The following is a 21,115-nucleotide window of genomic DNA, read 5'->3' on the forward strand; positions in this document are numbered from 1 at the left end:
CAACTCTAGGGGTGCGGTGCTCATTTCCATTTCCAAGCCGAAGAGCCAGCGCTGTCTGAAGACGTTTCTGTGGTCATATGGCCAGCATGACTAGACGTCAAGGCGCATAAATGCAACAAGACCAGCGAATGTTTAATTCACTGTTTACTTTTTACTTTCATTTTTTTATTTTACTCCACCGGGGACCCAGAGTAGCTCACATCATTCTGCCCTCTTCCATTTTATCTTCACAATAATCCTCTAAGGTAGCTTAGGCCGAGACTGTGTGTCTGGCCCAAGGACATCCTGCAGGCTTCTGTGGCAGAGTGGGGATTTGAATCTGGGTCTCCCAGATCCTAGGCCAACACTCGAGCCACCACACCACACTCCTAAGAAGGAATTCAACACATGTCCATTTTTATTCAGCCATATCTTGATCCCAACCTGTGTTTCAAAAATAAAAATTTGAAGATGTATCAAGCTGTACTCTGAGCAGACATTGTACCCTGAGTTTCGTTCAACCCCCTTTTTATGGCAAATGGGATTATCACATGCCTAGCCATCGCGTGGCATTTGTTTCTATTGCAAGTCCTCTTCCAAAGTATAGTAATTCTATCGTTTGTAAGCCTTGGAGCTTCAGTTCTACATTCTCCCCGTAGGTTGGCAGCCTGGCATTACACTGGGCAACTTCTCTGTGACATCAAATTATCGGGGTCAATAACACCCAGAGGGCTGCAATGAGTCAGTGTGACATCATGGCAGGCCAGTTAGGCCCAGTGGACAGTATTTGCAACCTGTATGTGAAGTGCACTCCTCTATTAGAACATAAGAACATAAGAGACGCCAATGTTGGATCAGGCCAAAGGCCCATCCCGTCCAACACTCTGTGTCACACGGTGGCCAGAAATACCAGGTGCCATCAGGAGGTCCACCAGTGGGGCCAGGACATTAGAAGCCCTCCCACTGTTGACCCCCCCCAAAGCACCAAGAAGACAGAGCATCACTTGCCCCAGAGCCCCTATCTATACCTTGTGGCTAATAGCCACTGATGGACCTCTGCTCCATTGCTTATCTAATTCCCTTTTGAAGCCGTCCATGCTTGAACTTGTATTCATGCACTTCTATTTGATGCTTGCCAGTCTGGTACAAAATTATGCCTTGTCCTTACGTCGGGCAAATTTTGAAGGTGGCTTTGACACATGTGGTTGCTTCCTTTTTGACCCAGCAGTGACAGTGCCCTTGCCATTGAAAAGAAATTGAAAGGTGTGTGTGTTGAAGCCAGACTAAATTTTCTGCTAACAAGAGGGGAAGTGTAATATCCGCCAATCCCCTCTTCCTGTTGCAGACCACTGATTTGCCTTTCATGCCATTTGTGTGGGTCCCCTATCCCCCAGAAGCAGCATTCAGGGAGGTCAATAGGCCACAATGGAAGAGAGAAAGAGGCCGGAAAATCCTCTCCCATTGACAGAAGTGCCTTCTATTAGTGGGAAATTTCATTGTGATCCAACCCACTGACATGTTACTAGGATACCAGCCTCCAGGTGTGGTTTGGAGACCTCCCAGGTTTCCAACTGATCTGCAGGTTAGAGAGATCAGGTCCCAGGAGAAAATGGCTGCTTTGCAAGGTAGACTTGATGGAATTATACTCCATTGAGGTGCTTCCCCACCCCAAACCCTCCCCTCCCCAGGCTCCCACCCAAAGCTCGCAACTCTATGTGTTACAAGTGCTACCTATAATTAATTCTCTGAATTGGCAATTTCATTACAGGTTCATGAAGACTGTGTGACAGCAAATAATGGGAAAGGAGGACAATATCTTGAAAGACAGGCCCAATTGGTCACTCTTGCCTAAGGCAGCTCACCTTCACTGCTTAGAACCTATCTGGAAAAGTCTGTGTTAGATTCTGGGAAGTGACTTCCCAATAGTGTGTGTGTAAAGTACCATCAAGTTGCACCCAACTTATGGCAACCCCACAGGGTTTTCAAGGAGAGTGAGAAGCAGAGGTGGTTTGCCACTGCCTCCCTCTGCAAAGTCTTTCTTGGGCGTGTCCCATCCAAGAGCATCCAAGATCTAACGAGATCGGGCTATACTATACCATTCCACATCCCGACTTCCCAATTTCTCAGGATTCAATTGCTGCTGCTCTTTCTTCTATCCACACGTGAATTGGCAAGGAAACACGTGCAGACTGCCTTTCTTGTGCCACTTACTACAGCCAGCCTCTGTGCATCCGGGATGATTAGAGCAGAAGTAGATCTGGGTTGGAGGGCATTGCTTTCCGGCAGACCTGAACCTCCAGTAACTCTTTTCAAAGGAAGCGCTGGCTATAAAACAGGACCACAGGCACACTGAGTAAACATCAAAAGGACTTTGATCAATAGGGCTGTATGGAATGAGAAAGCCCTGGTAGTATATCTTGGGCCACAGGCAGGCAGCGTCCAGAGACATGGTGCCTTAATTTTTTCCCCACTGTAACATGGGAAGGTTTGTTTGAAGACTTTGCAAGGTGCATTGCAAGACTTTGCAAGGTGCATTGCAAGATACACGCACGCACACGCAGAGTGCAGGCAGAAAAACACACAGCCCGCCGCCTCCTCAGAAAATCCACGCTCAGATCCATTTCTCTGCTTGTCGACTGATAGCCAGGCACCTCCTGGAAGAAAGCAAGAGATCAAAGGCATGTACTTCCTCGGGCCTTGGCGCTCAGCCACTTTAAGGGCCAGCTGTTTTGCTTTGAAAGGGCACCGAGCCTGGAGACAGATTTATCTTTCCTTCAAGGTTCTGTGTTCCATTTTATCACAGGGTATGCTAAGTGAAGGGGATTACAGAGCTCTCATTACTTGCATGTGTTGAAGAGCGGAGATTTATAGGCGCATCCCACTTGGCATCAACGGAGCCACACAAAGCAAACACTCAGGAAGGACTTTCCTTTGGGGAGTGCGAGTTGGTCAGGTGCTGATAATACCTTGGATTTTTAAACAGCCCGTCTATATACCATTCAGGTGAGAGGCCTGGATGAGTTGGCATTGGAATTAGAGGAGACACACACTTCCTGTTGGTTGCTGAGGCTTCTTGGCAGCCCGAGCACACATTTGGAGACAGCAGGGATGGGGGAGCATCGATGCACCAGGCTTAGCAGGACAGTGAAATGAAACATCTGTTGTTGTTTGAGAATCCATTATTTCCCTCCGTTTTCAGTCCCCGGCTTCAGAAAAGCTGGACGGGGAGCTTAGCAAAATTGATCAGAATACAACTTTTATCCATAGGCTTGGAATACACCATGTGCAGCTCCAAAGTTCTACAACTAACTCTCCACTGGACCCTTAAGGCTAAGGGAAATGGTGCGGGGGGGGGGAGGCAGGAACCCCCCCCCTCCTGCCATGTTATTAAATAATGGGTTCCATGGATGAACAGACCCCAAGTATAGTGATCAGCAGTGTTCCCTCTAAGCTGAGCTAGTGTGAGCTAGCTCACATTGTTTTAGTCTCCGGCTCACACATTTTTGTCTTGGCTCAGGAAGGAGGGCTCCAGGGCAAACCAATTTACACAGTAGCCAAATCGCTCGCTCACAACCTTAAAGCCAATAGCTCACAAAGTAGAATTTTTGCTCACAAGACTCCACAGCTTAGAGGGAACATTGGTGATCAGCTCTCTTTATTAGTGATTTCAGCAAGGAGAAAAAAGACTGGAAATCCCTGACAGAAGCCTGATTTTTAAGCATGCAAGACACCACACCCCAAACACACCCCACTCCCAATTACATTACATTGTTTCTCTGTTGGTCCATTATAGGATCCTAGCCAGCTATTGTTTGTGGATGCAAGCTCTACCCGACCTCAGGGCTAGTTGAGGCTGACTCATCCTTAGTACGCAACACATGCCATGGCAAGAAACTGAATCGGGGTCCCACAGGCTTCAGAAATGATACTCCCCATAGCTGCTGTGTATAGGGCTTCCAGATCCAAATTGGCAAGTACCTGGAGATTTTGGGGGTGGAGCTCGAGGAGGGTGGGGTTTGGGGAGGGGAGGGACTTCCATGGGGTATAATGCCATAGAGTCTACTTTCCAAAGTGGCCATTTCTCCAGGTGAACTGCTCTCTGTCACCTGGAGATCAGTCGTAATAGTGGGAGATCTCCAGCCACCACCTATATGGCTGCAGGGAAACCAAGCTGGGTCTCGGGCACAGCTAGTTAAAAAGCATGTAATGTAATGTGGCCCTCCTCTTCCAGTGGGCTTTTGGCCATTCGACAATGCAGTTCCAAGCAGGTCTTCTCAGAATCCTACTGAATTCAGTGGGGCTCACTTCTAGGAAAGTCCTTATGGGATGATGGTGTTAATCCTTTCTGATTTGAAATATGGAAAACAAGAAAGGGGACCCGTGATACTCGCGGGGGGGGGAAGAAGAGCTCCACACAGAGCAGGAGGAGAAGGAAGCAGCAGCAGCAGCAAGTAAGCCTCCCCCCCCATCCCTGAACACCGGCGGTGTGGCCAGAGTGGCTGCCAGCCACCAAGCCCACCAATTCCCCCCGTCTCTGGTCTCCACACACCCCCTACCAGCCACTGGGCCTGCTGATCTCTTCCTCCCCCCGGCTCCGGTGGTCTCCTCCTCCGCTGCCCCGACTGATCTCCTCCTCCCCTCCTGGCTCTGGCGGTCTCCGCCCCCCCCGCGGCGAGGCCTGAACAGCTTCCAACCGCCAGCCTGCCACAGAGTTCCCAGAGTGTTCCCTGCACATGCACAGGGAAGGCTCTTTTAATTTGGGGGGGATTTAAATATCCCCCCGTATTTTTCCAACTTTTTAGATTTTTGTGCACACCTGGGGACTGCCCCAAGTGTGCAGGAAAATCTCCCTGCCCTCCAGGTGCCCCCGATGTGCGGATTTAGATATCTGCACACAGGGGCGCCTTTCGCTATTAGTATATAGATTCTGGAAGTGAAGGGGGAGGGGCTCAGTGGCAGAACATCTGCTTGAAGGTCCCAGGTTCAGTTTCCAGCCTCTCCAGTTAAAAAAGACCAGGTACTAGGTGATGTGAAAGACCCCTGCCTGAGACCCTGGAGAGCCATTGCTAGTCTGAGTAGACAATATTGACTTTAGTGGGCCAAGGGTCTGATTCAGGCTAAGGCAGCTTTGTGTGTTCATGTGATATTTTCTTCTGGTTTCTGTTGGTTGGTTTTTCCTTTGCCGATTCTTACCTGCTTTATGTTTTAGTATATCAATTTGTTGCTTAGGTATCCTTTATTGTTCAGTGCTATGGGGGCCATATGGCCAAAAAGTAGCATGCATTTTTTTAAAAAAGAAAAGAAAGAAATTGACACACCGGTCATCAGAACAGGACTATTGTGAGGATCACATGCAGACTCTTTTTATTGTTTTATTGTTGAAGGTGTTCCTGCACGTTGTGCTAAAGATGTGCCTTTGAGATCCTCTTGTGCTAAATTTGTGTCATATGGCAAATGTGGAATGGAATGCAGAAAAGAACCATTTTAAATTTAGGTTCTGGGCATGTAGGCTTTATTTGAGTCATGACAGGGGGGGATTGATTTAAGCCTCATCCATGAAACACGTGCTGTCAGGGCCTATTGGCGAAATTATGCTCTCTGGCTTCTATTTGATGGCCTCAGTGTTGGCTTGTGTCATTTTCTAGCTCGCTGTATTTAGAGCGCTACCCCTGCACTTGTTTGTTTCCATCTTCTATTTTTTCTGGTTGGCAAGGTGTATTTGTCGTACTTTGGTGCTGGTATGAACCCTCTTGCGCATATGACAAAGAGCCTTTTTTTAAAAAAAGGCAAGATTCTGTGAGATCTGTGATCGGAAGTCTGAGAGATCTTCCCAGCATTGTTGAGGGGGAATAGCAGTCACACACAAGGGGTGGGGAGTCAGCTGGGCTGTGGCACAGGGCATGGAAGGGGTTTGACATTATAAGTCCTGCTGGATCATAACAGTGGTCCATCCAGTCCAGCATCCTGTTTCTCGCATTGGCCAACCAAATGCCCTAGAAGGCCTACAAGCAAGGCAAAGAAGCCAACACCCACCCCTGTGGATGCTTCCCAGAAAGCGGCATTCAGACTAATGTCTCATCTGGGCATGGAGGTTCGGTTCCATTTGGACATCAAGGCTCAAACCCTTTCACCCCTGCAGTGTTTTGATGATCAAAAGCAAGCTGGATCTTTCAGCATCTCATCTCATTAGGACCTAAAAAGAACTACTTTTTGTCTGGCAGGCAAATATCCTTATTAAGTTAGCCTATTTCTGTTGTTTGCTTCCCCTTACCATCCCATGTATTTTCCCTCCAGATGTTTCACTGCCCCAGGGCCTCCATGCCAAGTACTGATAATTTGTGTTGGATGGTTTTGCTGATATATCATATCATATCATTTCTTCTTTCTCTTTTCTGTAGAGCTTGGTCTCCCAAGGAGAGGATGCTGTCTGGTCTTTGGGTTCATGTACAAGGAGAAGTATCGGCGAATGACTGAAGGTAAGTGATGTCTTTGCCTCCGTCGCTGTCACTGGGTTTTCCAGCCAGAAAAGACTCCCATCTCCTCTGATCTTACTGTTTTACCTCCAGTAATTTCTGTCTCTTCTCCCCCTCCCCAGAAGAAGTCCAGAATCTTCAGACTTCCTACTATTCAAAAACTGTAATTCTTATTACTAAATTGGGCAACACATCTCTGGAAGACTCCTCCTTGCACACTCTCAGGAGCCCTTTTCATGTGTCCCAAATGTGTACCATGATTGCACATGGGGGGGGGGGCAGCAGGGCTTCCAGGTCTCCTGCAATGATGGGAACAATTCCCAACCCCCACCACTGCTCTGTAGCATGACAGAAGGGGGAAAATTGCTCTGAAAAGTAGCATCAGAGCAATGCCATGGCGTCATTTCCAAGGTGAACCTGTAAGTGACATCACTGCATCAACACAGCACTGAAGGATTCAACAGAAACTCTGTGGTAGAACCATGGAGTTTGGGGCGATTCCTAGACTGATACGTCAGTGCATCACCCCAGAAGTGACTTACCTTTGCCACTCCAACAGTGTCTCATCATGTCCCCTCCCACCAGTCTCCTGCCTGATGCAATCCACTGGCGGCCAACTTGCAAGATGCTCTTGTCCACAGCCTATAGACATTTATTGAGATGTATGCATAGAACAGGGGCCCCCACTCTTGCTAACCCAGTGGCCACTAATGGGATTTTGAGAATGGGGCATGGGCACCACCACAAATGGGCTCCCATGGGAGGCAATCACAAAATGGCTGCCATAGGGATCAGGACCAATTGCAAGCCAAGCATCCTTCTATCATGAGGACAACTGTTTCTGGATTGGTTCTCTGTTCAAGAACAGTGATGGTTCTTCCTGTGCAAGCACTTCCTGCTCTAATGAGGTGGATGAAAACCAAGACTGACTATTTGCTTTGGGGAAGAAGCAAATGGGTGCCAGGAGACATGTCAGAGATCACGATTTCACCCATAGGTGCCACACTGGGGATCACTGGAATAGAGCACATGTCGAAGCAATTTCCAGATCATGTAGAGAGAGCTGTGTGCACATAGCGAGCATGGTGTAGTGGTTGTAGTATCAGACTAGGATTTGGTAAACCCAGATTTGAATGCCCCATCTGCCATAGAGTCTTGCTGGGGGACCTTGGGTCAGTCTCTCTCTCTCTTCCTAACTTTCCTTGACAAGTTGTTATAAGGGTAACATGAAGGAGGGGACAATGATTTTGTAAGCTACTTCGGGTCCCCATTGGGAAGAAAAAATTGGGTATGTATAAGCAAACATTTGCGCATACCTACGCTATATGCTCCTGCCAACCTAGCAGTTTGAAAGCAAGAAATTGCAAGGAGATAAATAGGTACCACTCCGGTGGGAAGGTAACAGCGTTCCGTGCACCTTGGTGTTTAGTCATGCCGGCCACATGACCACGGAAACGTCTTCGGACAGCGCTGGCTCTTTGACTTTGAAACGGAGATGAGCACCGCAACCCTAGAGTCGGATTCGACTGGCTTTCGAGCAAGGGAACCTTTACCTTTACGCTATATGCACCTAATAAACAGGTGTAGATTGGAGGCCACGCTTGTGCCACTGGACTCAAACTCTGTTCTATACACACTGCATGTCATTGGAATGTGTACACAGAACTAAACAAAACTAATGTACAGGAAGTGTTTTTTGTTTTTGTTTTTCCTTGCCCCATAGGTCTATCATTGCTTATATTTCAAGTCATCTGTTTGCTTCGAGAATGACATCTTTTTGGGTTATAACTCCTGGCTAGAATTTGGAAGTTGCTCATTTTAGTCTACTTGAGATTTTGCAAACTTTCTTTCTCCCAACAAAAGCAGGGCTTTAAACAAACAAAAAAAAAGAATGTGCTGAAACTCTCAAGAGGGAAATGAAGTTTTCAATCTGCACACTGAAAGCTCATGAACTTTAAAACACTTTAAAAATAATTTTGTCGAAGAGGTTCCAGGAATCTGTTCTGTTGCGTTCCCCCAGAAAAAAAGCCCTGAAAAGTATCTGTCAAAGCCTTCTTGGATGGAAGACATGGCTTGTAAAATGCCGGCTTGGTCTCAACTCTGATCGATTTCACACAAGAGCCGCACCGCGGTCGTGCCTCCCTTTGCCCTGCTTCTATTGGTCAATTTCCCACTCGAAGCCATGTGGCCGCATTTTGACCCGCGGCTTCACCCGATTTTCCCCACGGTTTTGTGATCCTGTTTTTTGAGGATCACAAAACAGCGGGGGAAATCAGGCGAAGCCATGGGTCAAAACACGGCCACACGGCTTCGACTGGAAAATTTACCAATAGAAGCGGGGCAAAGGGAGGCGCGACCGTGGCGCAGCTCTTGTGTGAAATCGGTCTCTGGGAAAGAAGGAGAACAATGATGACATGGCTTTCAAGCTGTCCGTGTTATCTTCCTTCTCTGATGTGTTGATAGTTCCATGGGGCCACATGAACCCCTTCCTTAGAAAAGCAAACATTTATTCCTGTTAATTCCTTCCACTTGCCAAGCATCCTATGAGCAATCATTGATGAACTGTTGCAATAGCTTTGTGTAATTGTGAACAGAAATCATTAAACTATTAAGAGCATTTGGAACCGAAAACAGTTAGCATCCCAGCAGCTTGTGGCTTTGACACTTGGTGTTTTTAAGAAACAAATTGCAGGGAAGGAAATTCTAGCACAGCCATATCTGTGATTAGCGTCAAAATGGGAAATTGGCAAAGAAGGCTTTCTGATCATTTGCCCTTGGCCATCGAAGTGTCCCTCTGTACTTTCTCACCTTCGCTGGACAATCCTGAGACATTCTGAGATGAACATTCTAATTCTGCTGCCAAAACTCAAAAGCAAGACAATTAACATTTCTGCTTCTGGGGACTTCTCCTTGTTCTCCACTCCCTTTGGAGAATCTCCATCAGGCCAAACACTTCCCTCTTCCCTTCCCAATGATAACTGCAATGTCTTTGACCTATCAGAAGCGGGAGACGTATTGACATTAGATGTCACATCAAAAGCAGTAAACAGGGTTGTGTGCGTATCCTTCTCTGACAGATACATTGAAAGAAGTTGTGGTCAATGTGGACAAGCCGGTAGTGCTTTGGATTCTAATCCTGGAGGAACACGTCCAAACCCCAATTTAACTGTGAAGGCATCAGAATGCTGAAGCAAGTCACAAGCTCTGTTCCCCAGATGAAAAGGCTCACGTGGTTTTTGAAAGGAAGGAAGCAAAAAGGGAAATGCTGTGTTAGGAGAAGGATGTTAATTGCCAACAGAGTGATAGTAACATGTTAATGTCAGCAATCGAGCGGGGCTGAGTCTCAGGATAGCAGTGAAAGCTCTAATCGAAAGGAACATGCATGGAGGAGTTAATGTGTGGTGGGATCTTGTCTTCAGCTTGCTTCTGCAACAATTTCACGCATAGATGGCTATATGTGTTCCTCTGCATACTTAAGATGCACCAGGAAAGTTCAGACATTAAGGCAGCTTCGGATTGAGGACAAAAATACTGCCCTTTCAGTGTGGTTCCTTGTAGGGTTACTAATGACATGGAGGGGAAAAGAACAAATTTTGAGTCCAGTAGTGCCTTTAAGACCAACACATGTTTATTCAAGGTATGAGCTTTCGTGTGCATGCACACTTCTTCAGATACATGGAAATGGAAGCTAACAGTTCAAATATATAGGCAGATGCCGCTACATAGGTGATCAGCAGATAGGGGCTAACTGGGATGTTATTTACCAGGTGCTGTTACATAGCTCAGTGCCAAGTAGTTTCAGCTCCCTATTTCCCACATTAATCCTGTACAGGACATCCATCCCTCATTTTTTTAATAGGAAAAAAGATGTCTTTTAACCCCTTTTAATTCAACATTTCTGCATAACAGACAGAGATCCCACACCCCTGTATCAGAAGCCCTCGATGTTCTGTTCAGCAATCACTACCTGATATTAGGGCTGCCAAGCTGCGGCGGGGGATCCGCATGTCTTCACAGGATCCCTGCCGCGGGGGACAGCTATACGTGTTGCACCGCCGTCGCCAGGATGTGGCGCTACGCGTTGCTCTGGCAACGGGACTCCAAACAGCCCCATTGCCAGAGCGACGCATAGCGTCACATCCTGGCGACGGTGGTGCAACGCGTATCGCTGTCCCCCGTGGCAGGGATCCTGTGAAGACGTGTGGATCCCCCGCTGCACCTTGGCAGCCCTACCTGATATTTTTCTGTTTCCCTCTCAGACAGACCACTGATGGGGATTACATGAAATTCCCATTAAGCGGGCTATATTTGGGGGGACTTGGTCACCACCGAGACAGAATGGCAAATCTGAAATAGAGATTCACAAAATGTCATTAACCAAAGATTAAAGTGTGTTGTTAAATTTTGAAGGCAGTGTTGTACATTTGGGGGGCCCACAAACAAAGACCAAAACTCTTTAGGCTAGGCACAGGATTTTAAATTCACTGCATTCTTATTACGCTATTCTCTTTCATGCGAGTGTTTTGAACACTGACAGGAGGTTTTATTTGATGCCTGAATAACATTTGGGGAAAATACATAGTGCTAATGGAAATTTTCCCTCTGGGAGGATACAATTGGCATGACTCACCACAGCCTGAAAAACAAAATGGTACCTGTCTCCTGAGGCAACCACATCTATAAGATTGAGATTTAAAGGTGCAGAATATGTAAAATAAGGGCTTGTCAGCATTAGCTATTTTTCTTTACATATGTCCTGGAACTAACTTGGAATAGTTATCACAGTCTGCACAGGGACCTAGATGATTCCCTTAATTTGAGACCTGTTTCTGGATCTTGCACTTAATGCTTCACTGGAGAAATACTAACATCCACACATGACTAGAGGCGGATATGATGCAGAACATAGTCCACTTCAAGCTTGGCATTTCAAAGAGGAGTGCTGCTAACCTTTGAGTAAGTTGAAGTGTCCCATCCTATGGTTTCATGTGACACATTTGTCCGCTTATTTTGTCTCTTTACCCTCACCATCCATGCACAAATCTGTGTATGTGCAAATGCACAAATCTGTGTATGTGCGAATGCACAAATCTGTGTATGTGCGAATGCACAAACAGTAGTACAGGAACAAAAAGAGAGAGAAGACAGTGGCATCCTAAGCCAATTGACTTCAGTGGACTTAAAGGGCATAATTGTGCTCTGGCACTCAAAGAGTAGTTACCAAATCTCATAGCTGTAACTCTCAAATGGGATATGAAAATTACATCACATTAGAGAATCAATACCTAGCAGCATAGAATCTGAAGGAAGCGTTGATGCCCCTTTTAAAGAAATCTATTAACTGAAAAAAAGTGGTCTCTGGTATTGTCAGAATCTAGGTGCAAGCCAAGTCAAAGTCCAGAGTCAGAGTCAAGATGCAGTCCAGAAGATCAGTTACCAGACAGCAGTGTTCAGTTCAGAACATGGTCCAAAAAGCAAGGTCTGGCAGTCCAAGGTCATATACAAGATCAAGCAGGTCTGATATCCAAGTCCAAAACCAGTCCAAAGGTCACTGCAGTGGAGCAGAGTCTGGCAGTTTGGTCACCAAGGGGTGACTTATTGCGTCCACACCCAGCAGTCTCACTTGGCTGGCTCTTATAGGCCTCTGCTGCAAGGTCTAAATTGCAGCCAACTGCTTGGGAGTAACCCTGCAGCTATTCATCATCAGCAAGCAGCTGGCATAGGGCCAAGAGATTTGCCTTCTCCCCTGGAGCTCCATTCTAAGTCTTTGTCTTTGGTGCTCAAAGGGTAGAGGGCTGGTAACGACCACCTGTGTTTCATCTGTTGGAACTGGCTGGAAGGTTCTGGTGGCTCTGTATCAATTGTTGGCAGTTCATATTTCTTGTTAGTTTCTGCTGTTTCAGAGCTGGCTACACTGGACTCCTCTCCTCCTGAGGAGACCTCTCCTCCTGAGGAGTCCTTCTCTCCTGACTGACCCACAACAGGTGTTCATGCCTGGTAGTCACTCCAAAGCCTTTAGCAAAGTACACTGGCAGCACTTTTCCCACAAACCCTCCATTGTGGGATCACAGAAATGCATGCTCACGGGACAATATTTTTCATCTTCAGTGTCTGCAATCTGCACACACAGTGGGAAACAAGTGAACACTTTACCAAAGGGAGGACTTTCTTCTTGTTCTTTGGGTATTTTTTTCCTTACATTTCCTTACATTTTGAAAACCAGCCACAGTAAGTGGGTGAAAAGAAATCAAATGCCCTAATGCGTCTAAATATATATTGTCCCTAGCTCACTATTCCAAGTGACACTAGACTACTCACCCTTCCCTTAGGATGAGGATTTCTTCCTGCAGCAGCCTTCCTTCTAGCTCTGCCCTCTGGGAAGAAGAACAGCTTTTCCTGCTGCTCCAGATCTTTTATTCCAAGCCCTCCTCTTTTCCTATTGGTCAATTTTGGCTCCAAAACCTCTCAGGGGCTTCTGGGAGTTGTAGGCCCAGCCTCACCTACTGCTAACCAGGCTCCCTGGGCCTAGTAGGCCTCTGGTGGCACAGCCCAGATCATGACACAAGTGGGTGCTGTATTCAGATGGGTACCTACGTGGTCTGATGCAGTAGAACAAAGATAAACAAAGTTTGAGTCCAGTGGCACCTTTAAGACCAAATTAATTCTGGGTATAAGCTTTTCATGCATGCACACTTCTTCAGATGCATTGATTGTATTCCTGTTCACTATGACTTGTGAAAAGGGCTAATGAGGCAGCAAAATGCCCAACAAAAGCATCAGCAAGGATCTGCCTGATTTGTATAAGCCAGCAGTCACAAGGAGGCTGAAGTTGGTTCCTTATCCGCACTTCCTTATTCAGCCTCCTGCAGTCACAGAGTGGTCACTGGACATCTACATTCATGGAGGCTGCTTCCCATGGTTATCATGCTGTAGCAAAGGAATGCAGTCACCAAATGGAACAGTCTCCCCAGGTGATTATCATTTCAAATAACCAGATGTATATTGTCTGAATCATGCCTGGTAGGCTCTTTCCTTCCCAAGAAACTGCCCATAAGTCTATGGAGACTTGTGTCATTCCATCTCATACACAGTTCTTCTAGGGATAAGTTTTAGGCTTGCTCAGTGCAACAGTCATCTCTCAGTCAGATTGGTACTGAAGGGGAATTCACATATATGGCCATTGCAGCTGAATGTGTGAAATTGCAAACGCTGTTTTATATTCCCTGGGGCAACATGTATATATTTTTTTCAGTCACTACTTGGCCTCTGGAGAGCTGGTAGCTTGCATCTAGGAAGACATTAATGGTCTGTAATCTAACATATAGTTTCCTCCCATTTGCTTCTTCTATTTTATTTTTCTGCAAGTCCTAACAATTGCTTTCTGTAAATTCAAGCCACGCTTCTAGGGTTTTAAAGAACTAGTGGGTTCAATCAAGGAAGGTCTCATTCCAGCTGATTTCTTGGCCATCTCAGGTGATGGTGTCATTGAGGAAATATCCAGTTGTTGCACGCCTGTTGGCCGAAACTCACACATCTTTCTTCCCAATAGCAGTTTTATTATGGGGAATATCTCTCTATCTCTCTCTCTCTTCCCCCCCCCGGACCCAAATCACACTCCCCCCCCCAGGGAAATGCAGTTTCTCCCACACTCAAGGTTGTAGGCATGGTAAGGTCCGTGGGTTCAGTTCCCCTCCTAGAACACTGGTTTGTTCACCCAAATGCCCCCAAAATGTATTTTTCTCATTTGGACATGGTAGTTTCTATTTGAAAAAAGAAATTCAAAGCTTCTTTTCGAAACAGGAAAAAGAATGGTTTAAAAATAAACTAGTCATAGCTGGTGCCCCACATCTGTATTGTGTTAAACTATGCACCACCTGTCCAGGCAAGTTCTGCCAACCCTGGCTCAGGGGAGATTGTCCAGTGTCACCCTTATCATGCCGAAGTGATCCTCAAAGATTCCTCCCCTTTAGCAGCTAAGTCTGTGAACATGAGCGCATAAAGAGGATAAGGAGTAATTTAGGACATTAGGACATTAAGGGGTTAGACTCACGGACATCTGTGGGGAGCAATTAGGTCAGGCTGCTCCAGTAGGCTGATGGATCTAGGGGGGTTTCTGATTTCCTTGGAGAATTTTCTGGTCAGCAAAACTGGCACTTGTGTCGCAGCCCCGATTAACCTGTAGAATTTGGATTGGGCTGTTTGGAGATGTAGCTGTTGACATCAGCCTTTGCCTGTGACAACACTCCTGGTAAACAACAGTGCTTCTCCCTGCCATGTAGGGTCTGTGTTGTCAAGTGTAATTATCTGTTGACTGCTGATTTGCTTCCAGGCTCATTTCAAAGAGGTTGTTTTCTTTAATAGCTTAGCACCAAGGCACTTTAAGGGCCTGTCTAGTCCTGTTATATATCTGCCCATCAGAGACTCTGCTCGTTCTTCCTTCGTTTTCCGAGGTAAGGGAGGCTGGGATTAGGAGCAGGGTCTTCTTCGTGGTATCACCCCAGCAATATGCCTGATGCCAAACTGCCTGCTGATCTTTTGACACTAGATGAAGACACATTCATTTGCCCCGGCTTTTAGGGGCATTTAGTTATTTGGCTTTCCCCCTAATGTATATAGTTCTGCAGATTTTTATATGCACCAGTTTTAAGATCTTTACCTACCAGCTTTACATAAATACAGCTATAGATGTAGATGTATATAAATGTGTATAAATACAGCTATAGATCAGTCTGTCACTGCAGTTCGCCAACCCACATTTGTTTGTAAAGGTCCTGTTTCCCTAGCGCGTACTCTAATCTGGGAGAACCAGGTTTTATTCCCCACTTCTCCACATGCAGCTGCTGGCGTAACCTTGGGTCAGTGACAGTTCTCTCAGAGCTGTTCTGGAAAGAGCAGTTCTCTCAGTGCTCTCTTAGCCCCACCTACCTCACAGGGTGTCTGTTGTGGGGAGGGGAAGGGAAAGGAGATTGTAAGCCACTCTGAGACTCCTTCGAGTAGTGAAGGGCAGGGTATAAATCCAATCTCTTCTCTTCTTCTTCAATGTCTTTTTGGGGTCACAGGGATCTGCTGGAGGGGAAGGGGAACTGGTGATAGGAAGATACAATCAATGTGTATTTGTAGCATGTTTTATTGACTATGTTATCTAGATTGGTGGGTTTTTTGTGAGTGTAAACCACCTCCAAACCCTTTTGGGTGAGATCACAGAAGGCTTCTTCACACGTTAAAGTGAATGCAAATGCATACATATGTAAGAAGGAAGAGAAGACGAGAGATTGGGTTTATACCCCGCCCTTCACTACTCAAGGACAGCTGTGTCAGAACTATGGCTTGCCCAAGGTCATCCAGCAGGTGCAAGTGAAGGAGTGGGGAATCAAACCCAGTTCTCCCAGATTAGAGTCAGCGCACTTAACCACTACACCAAACTGGCCAACAGACATTCACTTTACAAATGAAACTGGGATAAATGTGCAGTTTTTTCTGCCATATATTCAGCTGTATATATGTTGAATGTAACATGAGAATTACTCAATGCATACACAGATTGTACATACGTTGATTGTGAGTTGTGAACAGGGCTTGAGACAATCCTGGCTGCAGGTACAAACACCCTGCAATCTGTATCTATATAAAGAGCAGTCCGGCCTTCAGTAGTTTCTCCCTTCGCCCTTGGAGATGGCCTCTCTAAACGTCTCTACAACTCAGCTGCGTCTTATGGCACCTTCAAATTTAACAAATATATATTATGGCATCAGAGTCCACTTCATCAGTTGCCTGAAGTGGTCTCCTAATTGGGGTAGGTATATGTTTCATGAGTGCAGAGAGAGGAAGGAGGGGGAAACCGTCTTTAGTGCCAAAGTGAGACTACAAAGTCAAGCAGTTCAAAAGATAGTGGGCGAAGCATTACAGTGCTATGCAGAGCACAAATAAGGATAAGATCCAATCAGATGAAGCCACCTGTATGTTTCCTCCACCAAACTGAGCTACAACAGATAAGCTAGGCCTGGAAGTGTCTCCAGTTTCTTCCTTCCTTACTTCTGGACTTACAAGGGATGTGAGGCTCTGAAAACAAGTCAGATCAATGGCTGGTCCCTTAACTCTGTAACAAACGGCTTCCTAATGAACTTATCACTTGTTGCGGGAAGACCACAGGGGGTCTGGGCAAGGGAACACTGGTTCCCTGCTGAGTCATTTAGCTAGTAAAGCAGGGGCCAATTTGCCGTGGAGGCAGGTCAGGTGTTAATAGAGATGCTTATCCCCGACAGCCTTAGCTGCACAGAGCATCTATCACAGTGCCTCTGCTCTCCACATACAACTTTGTGCTCTGCTTGCTGAGTACAGACAGCTGCAGCTGTTGCAGTCCCCAATATTTTCCAAGTGCAAAGTCATCTTTGGAGGACAGGTCAGCAGAAGCGGGAGTAGGGATGCCAAGTCCCCCCGGGGAGCGGGAAACCCCTGCCCGGGAGGCCCGTTCCCCGCCACCTCCGGATTCGGCCCCCGGGGGGAACCCCACCCCCAAAGCACATCACACGGAAGTGACGCAAGCACGTCCCCGTCCGTGTGATGTGCTTGCAGCGCGCGTGAGCGCGAAGACTCCCGGAGCAAGGCTAGACTCCCCCGCTCTGGAACAGGTAAGCACTTGGCAACCCTAAGCAGGAGACTACAAAGTCACAAGGCAAAGTGGCACAGAGCAATGCTCCTTCTAAGCCGTGGAGCCCTGTGAGCAAAAATTCTACTTTGGCCCCGTTCATATGAGGCGTTTTGGGCCGGGAGTGGGCCGGATTGGAGACAGAGCAAACGGGCGTGATCCCACGCCAACATCTGGCTGGCGTTGCGCTCCCGTCTCCGATCCGGCCCTTCCCCCGATGAGGCGCGTCAAAAGTGAACCACCTACCCGAGGTGGTTCATCTGGACGACGCGCTGCAAGCCGGGCCGTCGGATCACCGGCGCGTCTTTGCGCCGGCGCATCCCTGGCTCCTAGCCGAACTGCGCATGCTCCCTGTCAGGGCCGTGTTTTCTCCCCGGCGTCTAATTGTGCCGGGGAGAAAAGGCGCCGCGGCCCGGGGATCCGTGGGATCCCGCCGCAGCGTCTCAACTTTGGCGCGGCTTTTAAAAGCCACGCTTTTAGAGGCTTTTCCCCTGCCGTATGGCAGGGGCCTTTGTGAGCTACTGGCTTTAAAGTTGTGAGTGAAGGATTTGGCTACTGCATAAATTGGTTTGCTCTGGAGCCCCATCCTTCCTGAACCAAGACAAAAATCTGTGAGCTGGAGGCTAAAAAACTGTGAGCTAGCTCACACTAACTCAGCTTAGAGGGAACAATGGCACAGAGTACGAGTCAAATGCAAGGATCCCCTGGGTGGTTGCCTTTTGACTCACACGTGAACACACATATGAAGCTGGCTCACCATTGTTTCCTCAAGGCCAGTATTGTCTACTCAGACTGGCAGCTGCTCTCTGGGGTTTCACCTCACCTACTACCTGGTCCTTTTAAATGGAGATGCCAGGGATTGAATCTGGGACCTTCTGCATATAAAGCAGGGTCTCTTCCACTGAGCCACAGCCCCACCCCACGCCTCTGAGCCAGTTTGGTGTAGTGGTTAAGAGCAGAGACTCTAATCTGGGAGAACCAGGTTTGATTCCCCACTTCTCCACTTGCAGCTGCTGGAGTGACCTTGGGCCAGTCATAAATTCTTTCAGAGCTGTTCTCTCAAGGGCAGTTCTCAGGAGAACTCTCTCAGCCCCACCTACCTCACAGGGTGTCTGTTGTAGGGAAGGGGAAGGGAAAGGGATTGTAAACCACACTGAGACTCTTCGGGTAGTGAATAGTGGAGTATAAATCCAATCTCCTCCTCCTCCTCTAGAAGTACCTGGAGGAAGGGGAGGGTCAAATAATTAAGCAATTCTTCCCCAGTTTCTTCATTTTGGTGTAATTGAGGGTCCTTAATTTCTCTGAGATTTTGATCGTCTTCCTATTGTTTTCCCACCACTATTGGCCATGCAGTGGAAATGGCAACAGGATCCTGCCTTCAGCTGTAGCAGGGAATCAGGCTTGCAGAACAGATATGGCCTGGGAAAAGGAAAGGACTGTCCCAGCACAGGGTGCTTTTCTGATCCATTCCAGTGGCCTGATTAAATATCACTCTTGCTTCTTCACGTCCGGATCGCTAGGTGGCTCAGGGCGACCGAGGTGCAAGGGGGAAATTAAACTAGCGACAGTTTGTAGTTTGAAGAAGAGTGGGAGAGCTGTTGGGTAATGATAGCCTTGAAAGAAAGAAGTGTTAGACTTAATCCTCTGCCATCTGTCTTCATTCTGCTAATAACCCACTCAATCAGACATTGCAGGCTGTTTGTTAACATTCAGAAGCAGATATATAATCACTAGGCACATGCCATTTATCCAGTTGGGGACTGATCCTTAGAAAGGCAGAATTTCCTTCTGGGCATAGGCGCTTTTATCTGAGGCGAAATAAGGGCACACATTTGAGGTAGGGTGACCAGTCCTTGGGTTGCCAGCTGACTGTCTCCTTTTACACAATATTCCTTTGGAAACAAATCATCCTTTTGGTACGATGATTGTGAGTAAGCATAGCCAGGCAGTTAAGGGAGGAATTTAAAGAAGACCGTATTTTATTTAAGGAAGGTGTTCATTTAAGCAAGAGCATATTTATTTAAAGAATACGTCAATTCAAAGTAGGTAAGAAGTTCTGGACTTTAAAACAACTGTTCTACATCAGTTTGGTGTAGTGGTTAGAAGCACGGACTCGAATCTGGGAGAACCGAGTTTGATTTCCCACTCCTCCACATGCAGCTGCTAGCATGACCTTGGGTCGGCCATAGCATCAAAATCGCAGGCGGTCATAGCCCCTCTGTATACTGCCTTGGTCAGGCCACACCTGGAGTACTGTGTGCAGTTCTGGAGGCCTCACTTCATAAAGGATGTGGACAAAATCGAGAGGGTGCAGAAGAGAGTGACAAGGATGATCAGGGGTCTGGAGACCGAGCCCTACGAGGAAAGGCTAAGGGCCCTGGGAATGTTTAGTTTGGAGAAGAGGAGATTGAGGGGGGACATGATTGCTCTCTTTAAATATTTGAAAGGCTGTCATTTGGAGGAGGGCAAGGAGCTGTTCCAGTTGGCAGCAGAGGATAGGACCCCAAGCAGTGGGTTTAAATTACATGCAGAAAGGTATTGACTGGATATTAGGAAAAACCTTTTCACGGTCAGAGTGGTTTAAAGGTGGAATCAGCTGCCCAGAGGTGGTTAGCTCCCCTTCACTGACAGCTTTCAAGAAGAGGCTGGACGAATATTTGTCAGAGATACTTTAGGCTGGTCCTGCATTGGGCAGGGGGTTGGACTAGATGGTCTGTATGGCCCCTTCCAACGCTATGATTCTATGATTCTCTCAGAGCTGTTCTGGAAAGAGCAGTTCTTTCAGAGCTCTCTCAGCCCCCCCTACCTCACAACCGTGTCTGTTGTGGGGAGGGGAAGGGAAAGGAGATCGTAAGCCACTCTGAGACTCCTTCAGGTAGTGAAGAGCAGGGTATAAATCAAATATCCTTCTTCTTCTCCTCTGACTATGGGAATTCACAGACACTTCAGATACTCATTATCCCTTAAGCTTGGCTGTAGGATGTGGTTATGAGGAAACCACTGATTTTTACATCTGTCCTTTCAAAGCTCCCCCTTGGAATGCAATCTCCCCATGAGGTGAGGGAATCCAACTGGTTGCCTTTCAGAGGTTCCAAGTTTTGGTCTTTGTCCTCTCCATCTGAAATTCTTTAACTTTTCTCAGAATTCCTACAAATGTTCTGCCTGTAAAGGTGCCTTTGAAATCTGACTGAGATATCCAGTGGCCAGAGTTGCTGAGGAGAGTCTGTAGGATTCCTGCCTGGGGTTGTTTACAAAAAAAATGCTGGAAAGTTTTACATTTGTAATTTTTTTATCACTGCTTAACACAAGCGTATTCTGGATGTGAAGAAGGCAGTCAATCCTCAGCCTTCATTCCCTCCCTTTCTGGACAGTTGCTGGGATCCAAAAAGGATTACTTTTCTCCTTGCAACACCAAGATGCAAAACATGATGTCCTGCTCCCAAGTCCCTTCCCTGAAGTTTTCCTTTCATCTATATATATAAATGAAAGTCCCCTCACCATAAAATCAATGCCCAGGCCAAACCGCTGGACCTAGAGATACCAAATTCGGGGAGAGCGCTCCTACCATGGCAAAGGTGCTCACTAAGAAGGCATTTTTAGAAATCCGACCCGTAAGTGGGTCAAAAAGGGGAAAATGTGCTCCCCCATTGATTCCTATGTGGCTGCCAGGCAGCTGAATCTCTGCACCCCCCATTCTCTGATTGGTCAGCTGCAGAGCTCAGTATTCTGAGGTAAAAAAAAACAACCAACAGTTACAGGGGACTGCACAGAGCTAATGACAGCTGAGGAAATCAGGAGTGGCCAAGAACCACCTGTGAGGTGAGGCAAAGCTGCTGGCCCAGACTCTTTGATGGCTTCCAACACACTCCACCCACCTCCTACACCTAACAGGTGGTTGTCTGTCAGGTGCAGCCCCACCTCCACAGTAGCTTCTAATACTCCTCCCTCTCCCCCTCCTATGCTGGACAGGCAACTGCCTGTCAGGTGTAGGAGAGGAGGTGGGATGCTTACAGCCACC

At 47.1% G+C, this 21,115-nt stretch overlaps 1 protein-coding gene across 1 annotated transcript in view; it reads left to right on the plus strand.

The window, feature by feature from the left end:
• KIRREL3 (kin of IRRE like 3 (Drosophila)) overlaps positions 1-21,115 on the plus strand; it is a 433,673-nt gene that overhangs the window by 6,194 nt on the left and 406,364 nt on the right. Inside the window, exons 2-3 of the mRNA XM_015416357.1 lie at positions 1,069-1,096; positions 6,357-6,455. Of these exons, the coding sequence (XP_015271843.1) occupies positions 1,069-1,096; positions 6,357-6,455 (127 nt within the window). The remainder of the gene's footprint in view (positions 1-1,068; positions 1,097-6,356; positions 6,456-21,115) is intronic.

The sequence above is a fragment of the Gekko japonicus genome, unplaced genomic scaffold, assembly GCF_001447785.1.
Source record: "Gekko japonicus isolate JY-2015 unplaced genomic scaffold, Gekko_japonicus_V1.1 scaffold1163, whole genome shotgun sequence".
In the NCBI taxonomy this organism is placed as follows: domain Eukaryota; kingdom Metazoa; phylum Chordata; class Lepidosauria; order Squamata; family Gekkonidae; genus Gekko; species Gekko japonicus.